We start from the raw sequence: 7,976 nt of genomic DNA, 5'->3' as shown, positions 1-7,976 counted from the left end.
CACATCCATCTCAACCATGGTCACCTTCTTCATTCTCTCCGGACAGTGTCTCCTTTAGTTAACAATCAGATTCATGCTCAGAGACCACAGGGATGAGCATTGGGTATAAATTCTTAGAGAGGCAGGCAGATAGCTCTTCTCTTCAGGTGCCTCCACTGCCCTCAAGTTCTCCTGCAGAACAGAAAACAGTGGGTGTGACCTATCATGTACATGTAGCCCTCCTGTTCTTCATGCAATAAAAGGAGTCTCCAAAATACAGAGCAAGCCAGTGGTCAGTGCTCTGCTCATTGTGCCTAAGAACAGGCAAAGTGACAAATTGTTGCAAGCCAAAAGAATACCTGAATGACTCACAGTTTGAGAAGCTCAATTTACAGACCTTATTTTATTCCTATAGATTAAATGTACATTATCTTTCCTTTTTTATAGTTCTTTCTTTAAAAATGCATTATGGAACCTGTTGTCTGTTAATAATAATCGCACTGTGCCCTTCTGTAGCACCTTGTGCTCAAGAACTAAAGGCATTTTGCAGATATAAATTAAGCACCACAACACCCCCCATTAGGTTGCACATGTATTATTATTAGGGCTGTCAATTAATTGCAGTTAACTCACATGATTAACTCAAAAAATTAATCACAATTAAAAAAGTAATCACAATTAATTGCAGTTTTAATTGCATTGTTAAATGATAGAATACCAAGTGAAATTTATTAAATATTTTTGGACTTGTTTTACATTTTCAAATATATTGATTTCAGATACAATATAGAATACAAAGTGTACATTGCTCACTTTATATTATTATCTTTGATTACAAATATTTGCACTGTGAAAATGATAAACATAAGAAATTCACCTCATACAAGTACTGTAGTGCAATCTCTTTATCATGAAAATGCAACTTATAAATGTAGATTTTTTTGTTACATAACTGCACTCAGAAACAAAACGATGCAAAACTTTACAGCCTACAAGTCCACTCAGTCCTACATCTCATTCAGCCAATCTCTAAGACAAACAAGTTTGTTTACATTTATAGGAGATAATCCTGCCCACTTCTTATTTACATTGTCACCAGAAACTGAGAACAGGCATTTGCATTGCACTTTTTAGCTGGCATTGCTAGGTATTTATGTGCCAGATACACTAAACATTCGTCTGCCCCTTCATGCTTCAGCCACCGTTCCAGAGGACATGCTTCCATGCTGATGCCACTCGTTAAAAAAATAATGCATTAATTAAATTTGTGACCAAACTCCTTGGAGGAGAATTGTATGTCTCTGGCTCTATTTTACCTGCATTCTGCCATATATTTCATGTTCTAGCAGTCTCGGATGATGACTCAGCACATGTTCATTTTAAGAACACTGTCGCTGCAGATTTGACAAACCGCAAAGAAGGTATCAATGTGAAATTTCTAAAGATAGCGACAACACTTGACCCAAGGTTTTAGAATCTGAAGTGCCTTCCAAAATATGAGAGGGACGAGACATGGAGCATGCTTCCAGAAGTCTTAAAAGAGCAACACTCCAATGCGGAAACTACAGAACCCCAACCACCAAAAAAGAAAATCAACCTTCTGCTGGTAGCATCTGACTCACATGATGAAAATGAAGATGTGTTGGTCTACACTCCTTTGGATGGCAGAACCCGTCATCAGCAAGGAAGCATGTCCTCTGGAATGGTGGTTGAAGCATGAAGGGACATATGAATCTTAAATACATCTGGCATGTAAATATCTTGCGACGCCAGCTACAACAGTGCTATGAGAACAACTGTTCTCACTTTCAGGTGACATTTTGAACAAGATGTGGGCAGCATTATCTTCTGCAAATGTAAACAAACTTGTTTGTCTGAATGATTGGCTGAACAAGAAATAAGACTGAGTGGACTTGTAAGCTCTAAAGTTTGACATTGTTTTAATTTTGGATGCAGTTATTTTTTGTACATAATTCTACATTTGTAAGTTCAACTTTAATTATAAAGAGACTGCACTACAGTACTGGTATTAGGTGAATTGAAAAATGCTATTTCTTTTATTTTTTACAGTGCAAATATGTGTAATAAAAAATAAATATATAGTGAGCACTGTACACTTTGTATTCTGTGTTGTCATTGAAATCAATATATTTGAAAATGTAGAAAACATCCAAAAATATTTAATATTTAAATATTTAAATAAATGGTATTCTATTATTGTTTAGTGGTGTGATTAATCATACAATTAATCGTGATTAATTTTTTAAATTGTACGATTAATTGTGATTAATTTTTTTAGTCGCTTGACAGCCCTAATTATTATCCAACGTCACACAGCAAGTCAATGCCAGAGCCAAGAATGGAACCTAGGAATTCTGACTCTGACTCCCCGTTCTCTCTCCTATTTGATCTTAAATTAAATTATGTATAATTTACTTGATGTTGCAAAATATATTTTCATGTTAATCATGTAATATTCTAATAGCACCCTGGTTGCTAGATCCTTGTTTAATACTCTGAGACATGGGCATCAGATTTGTATAATTTTTGGTGGTGCCCAGAACGGGTCCAAGCAAAGCTGTCCTGTCCATAGGACGAACTGGGGCAACTGCCTTGGGCCTCGCACTTCGGGGGGGCCCCACACTTCAGGGGGATGTGGGGTCCACGGTAGCCTGGGGGAGTTATCGGGGGGCCTGGCCTCAGCCCGCCCCACTCTGCTCTGCCCTGCCCTGCTGGCTCCCAGTGTCACTCGGGGGGGAGGGGGTGAAAGTGAGAAAGAGGCGGGGTGGGGACAGGGGCTGGGGGAATGGGTAGAGTGGGGGTGGACAGGGGTGGATCAAGGACAGGAAGGGACCGGGCAGAGTAGGACGGGCTGGGGCCAGATTGCTCGGTGCTGCTGGTACCAGGCCCCCTGCTAATCCCACAGGCCCCCCTGGATCCCATGTCCTCCTGAAGCACAGGGCCCCCAAAGTACAGGGCCCCCAAAGGGCGGAGCCTGGGGAAGTTGCCCCGGTCCATCCTATGGACGGGATGGCTCTGAAAATATAAGCCCAAATATTGGTGGTGCTGGGCCCACGTTCCTGAATATTGGTGGAGCACAGGCACCATGGGCCCATATAACTCACTGCCTATGCTCTGAGGCCATCTAGTGTTGGAAGTGGTTTCACATTTGATTTTGAGGTGTGTATTATTTACTGCAATTCTTCAGGTTCTCTATTTAACAATACTATATCAATTTTTCCCCCCAAAATAGTATTCTAGCCAGCTTAGTAGTTTGAGCACAATGTAACATTGGAACGATCTCGGTTTGTATCTAGAACCTGGTACTTACTCCACAAGCTAGCAGCGGCAGTGTGTGCTGCATAAGCAGCATGCGTAGCCCCGAATTAGAAAATGTTCCCTTTGCAGTTTTAGGAGCAAAGTTCACTACTGGCAGTAAGAGAAACCAAGAGTCCTGTAACCCAGCCCCCCATGCTCTAATCCACCTGATCCCACTCCTGTCCCAGAGCTGGGGATAGAACGCAGCAGCCTTGACTCCCAAGCTCCCAGCCTCCCCTGCTCTAAGCACCTAAACCTCAACCCCCTCCCAGGGATGCCTCTACTGCTATCTCCTCCCCCAAGGCAAGGCCCAGGTGGCTGGGGAGAGGTGCCGGCTGGCTGAGCTCCCCTGGGGAAGGAGGGCTGTGGATACCTGAGGTCGCAGCTCACCCAGCCATGCAGTGGGCAGGAATGTGCTGCAGGGGGAAAATGTGCCTCAGGGTTGATTTTGCAATGCTCAGGGCTGTGAAATCTCCCATTTCCATCATGGGGCAGCCTTGGGTGACCTCTCCAGGGCAGGTATTTGCCCACCTGCCTGCCGTATCCCCAGCCAGCTGCTTCATCGCTGCTCTGTTCACGGCAGCAAATGCCCGGGCAACATGTGGGAGCCCCTGCCCCTCTGCCTGCTGTCCGCTCTCCTGGCCACAGGTGAGTCCATCCATCCCTGGACACAGGGATCTGGGCACTGGAGGGGGCGGGAATTCGCCCGGGGAGTGTGCCTCTTTCAATGGTGGATTCTTGGGTCAGGATGGAATAAGTGGCTAAAACCAGCGAGAGGAAAACCCAGAGCAAGGTCCCCCCCAGCTGACTTGGGGAGAGCAGGGGTTTGACCCTGGGACTCCCACATCCTACACGAGGGCCCTGGCCAGTGGGCTGTGGGTGACCCTGGGCGATGGAGTCGTGATGTGAGTCAATCTGTCCTTCTTCTAGATCCTCCTCCAAGAGTGACAAGGAGCCGGAAAAGTTTGGAAATCATGTAAGATTCTCAGGAGCCAGGAAAATTGTCTCCCACAGCTCTCCACTTGTAATCCTGCTTGGAAATGTTAGCCTGCCCCCTAGCACTGAGATACCTGCCAGGATGCCTGGGTTCTATCCCAGCTCTGGGAGGGAAGGGGAGGGTGGTCTGGTGAATTAGAATGGGCTGGGAATCAGCAATCAGGACTCCTGGATTGTATTCTTGGTTCTGACTCAGACTCCACCTCTTTGTGCCTTGGTTTCCCTATTTATTAGATGGGGATAATATTGCCTTCCTACCACCTAGAGCAATGGCAAAGGCAGGGAGAAGGAGTTCTGAAGTTGAAGTGATGTTTCCAAATGAAAGCTCTGAGAAAACCCAAAGTGGACCAATTGTTTTCTTTCTTCCTTCAATTAAAAAAATTATGTTCATTTAATTAATCCAAACTCTCCCAAAATCTGAACAGGAAAGAGTTAACAATCATGGGAGCTCTTCAGCCAGCCTGGATTTCTTAGCATGTATGATGGAGGCATAAAGCCATCAATGGAAAGGGTTAACAATCATAAATCAAATTCCGAAGAAGACAATTGACACGACCACAGATGAAAAGTGGGCCAGGAACTCGATCATGGCTGAGCTAATGTTACTCTGGGAGGCAGAGTCCCCAAACAGCAAGTCAGAAAGGGGGGGGCAGGCGAAAGGTTCACCCAAAAGCCAGGCAGAAGCCCCTCTCTACAGAAGCATAATTCTGTTTTTCTGTTTATACAGTCATGTCGTGGTTGTTTGCACACATGAGTTATAGCCAGCTTTGCAGTTGAAAATTTACTCCAGCCACAGACAGGCAGCAAACAAACTTATCTATGGCTTTCAAGAAGATACAAATAACCAGCTAGCAAGATGCCTTTCCCCATACATTGAGTTGTATGGAACTGGGCAGAGTTGGGACAAAAGCACATGGAATTTCTCCAAGATCTACCTGCCCACACGTTCAGTGAGGTGGCATTGGTGGTAAGAACTACCACAGCGCCACCTCTTGGTTCCAGGTGGTATTTATCCCATGGGCACTGGAGCTGGGATTTGAACTGAGAAGGGATTTTCCAACCACCAGGGAGCGCTCTGCTATGCAAGGTGGGTGAGTCCAAAGAAGAATCATGCTTCTGTCCCCTGCAGCTCTTCACTCCTTTGGAAGGGACCTCCCTCATCGGTGTGGCAGGGTTCACCCTGCATGAGTAAAACAAGATGCCTACTAAGTGTAAATGCAATTGTCCTCCTGGAGCCAGGGCTAGAACCTGTGAGTCCTAGTGCCCAGCCCCCGCCCCGCGCTCTAACCACTAGACCCCGCTCTCCCCCTGGAGCTGGGTCTTCGCAGTCTGGAAAGATAATGTAATAGACGGAAGATCGGATGAGCTGGGGGAATTGCAGTGGGTGGCTGGGGCGACTGGATATAAGATATAAGAGAGGATTCTATCAGGGGGGTGGGAGATGCGATTAGATGGTGGAGGCATGGATAGATACAAAGGGGGTGGAGGGATCAGCTGGAAAGGTGGGCACTAGGGAGCTAAGAGGCAATTCTCTGGTTCTCTCCCACAGGGGCAAACTTCTTCTCCTACATGGCTAACTCATGCCTGGCACCCGAGAGCTGTGAGCCCAGCCCCTTTACGGTGACCTACCCGCACAATTTCACCATGTTGGTGAATATCACCTGCTGTGACACCGATGGCTGCAATGCTGGGGTCATCCCAGGTGTGTGTCTGCTGGAAACCTAGACTCCTGCTCCCAGGCCCTGCCTCCACACTAACTACTAGACTTCACTACCCTCCCAGAGCCAGCAGTAGAACCCAGGGATCCTGGCTCCTGCTTCCCCCCCCCCGCTCTAACCACTAGACCCACTCCCCTCCCAGAGCTGGGATGGAGCTGACTGTGTGTGTCTGGCTGTTTTCAGTGCCAGCTGTGAGCCTCATCTCCAATGGACGGCAGTGCCCATCACGCTACATCGTGGGGGCAGATCGCTGCAAGGACATGGAGCCTTTACCCTGCACTGGAGCCAAGGATCATTGTGTTGAGTTCGCTGGCACATTAACAATGGGTAATTCCACCAGATCGGGGTTGGGTTTGGAGCACACAGACTCACCGAGGTAGAACCCAGGAGTCCTGGCTCCCAGCCACACCCTCCCCCCACACTCTAACCACTAGGCCCCACCCTCCTCCCAGGGCCGGGTGCAGTCCTCTTTGGAGAGGAGTGTGTGACAAGCATCATGGGGGTCAGGGGAGGATGTGGAGTCCCCAGTTTTGTCTCTCTCTCTCTGCCCATCCAGGTAACATCACCATGACGAAGGCTGCGGCTGGTTGTGGCTCCCCTGGTGGCTGCATCAAGAGAGTGGGGGTGAAGAAGTACATCCAGAGCCTGGTGGACATGCTGAGCTGGGCCGAGTGCTACTCAGCTCCCAGGGCCGGTGGGAAGCTGTGAGCCCCAGCCTGGCATCCTCCCCTTGTCCTGCTCGCAGGGGGCCTGCAGTGCACCTCCCCCTGGCAGCCACCAACTGCTGCTTCTCTTTTTGGGGGGATTGCAATGTCCTTTTGTGCTTTGAGTGAATAAAGCATGTGGTGGCACAAAGAGCTGGCCTCTGTTCTGTGCACAAGAGATAGTGGCAGGAAGAGAATCCAGGAGTCCTGACACCCAACTCCAATCATCTCTAACCGAAGAGACCCCACTCTCCTTCCATAGCCAGGGAGTAGCACCCAGAAGTCCTGCCTAGACCCCCCTCCTCCAAGGCAAGGCCCAGGGGGCCATGAGAAAGGCATGGGCTGGCTAAGCTCCCCAGGAAGGGGAGGACTGTGGGAAGGAGAGGCCATGGCTCACCCAGCTGTGCAGGCAGGAGGGAATACGCTGGAGGGGAGAAATGTCCTTCCAGGTGGATTTTGCAAGTGGTCAGATTGCCACACTGTGTGAAGCGGCTCATCACTCTGAGTGCCAACCTCAGGCAGGCTGTCAGAAAACAGATGCGAACCCCCAAACTGGTGGTGTGTTTTGTGAGTAGATCTCACCAAATGTGAATGCCTGGATTGCTGTAGCAGTCTTACCCTGGAGTCACAGCCAGTCCCCGGGGACACTCCTGCCACGCAGACAAGCTGGACTTTGTGATAAAACGTCACTTACACCAATAATCACCCCAAACCAGGTTGCTCCCAGTCCAAGAGACCGGTCACTTACCCCAGATTCGTTGGGACCTGAGATCCTACCCCAAAGACAACGTTGGCAGCCAATTCTGTGATAAACTCACTAAAGGTTCATGAGCTAAGGAAAGGAAATGAGAGTTATGGAGAGGTTAAATCAGGTAAAATACATGCACAGGCGAGTCACAGTTCATAATCCCAAATGGTGGCAGTGACGTAATAAACTGCCAGTTTCCCAAATCTTTTCAGGGTGCCCAGATGATCTCCGGGGAGCCCAATTTTACATCTGGTTCCTTTCCCCGTAAGAGTCCAGACAGCCCAGCGATGTAGGATCCTTCCCTGAATCCATACTTACAGCTTCTTGTCACAGCTGACGTGGTCACCCCCCCCCCCCCATGTGGGCTTTTCCTTTGATGGCAGAGAGGGGGGGAACGTGCTTTGAGTCTCTGACCTCTGGTCATCACACACGATGACCCCTTGCTTTGGAGTTAGCACTTTTCTGTTACATTTCTTCATTAGCATTCCCCAAGGTGACTTTGCTGGATTATTT

General features: G+C 48.1%; 1 protein-coding gene across 1 annotated transcript; it reads left to right on the top strand.

Moving 5' to 3' along the window:
• Positions 1–3,896: 3,896 nt before the first annotated feature.
• Positions 3,897–6,719, top strand: LOC122457791 (phospholipase A2 inhibitor and Ly6/PLAUR domain-containing protein-like). The gene is made up of 5 exons (XM_043503910.1): positions 3,897–3,945; positions 5,361–5,478; positions 5,844–5,995; positions 6,195–6,338; positions 6,568–6,719. The coding sequence occupies exons 1-5, from the start codon at positions 3,897–3,899 to the stop codon at positions 6,717–6,719; spliced, it is 615 nt and encodes a 204-aa protein (XP_043359845.1).
• The last annotated feature ends 1,257 nt before the right edge of the window (positions 6,720–7,976 follow it).

This window comes from Dermochelys coriacea, chromosome 1, assembly GCF_009764565.3.
Source record: "Dermochelys coriacea isolate rDerCor1 chromosome 1, rDerCor1.pri.v4, whole genome shotgun sequence".
NCBI lineage: Eukaryota > Metazoa > Chordata > Testudines > Dermochelyidae > Dermochelys > Dermochelys coriacea.
The sequence above is the reverse complement of the archived record's forward strand: the minus strand, read 5'-3'. Positions and strand labels throughout refer to the sequence as shown.

Coding starts and splice junctions, on each gene's coding strand:
- LOC122457791 (XM_043503910.1), top strand. CDS start 3,897: ATGTGGGAGCCCCTGCCCCTCTGCCTGCTGTCCGCTCTCCTGGCCACA. Junction 5,479..5,843: donor GTGGCAGGGTTCACCCTGCA/TGAGTAAAACAA, acceptor CTCTCCCACAGG/GGCAAACTTCTTCTCCTACA. Junction 6,339..6,567: donor CGCTGGCACATTAACAATGG/GTAATTCCACCA, acceptor CTGCCCATCCAG/GTAACATCACCATGACGAAG.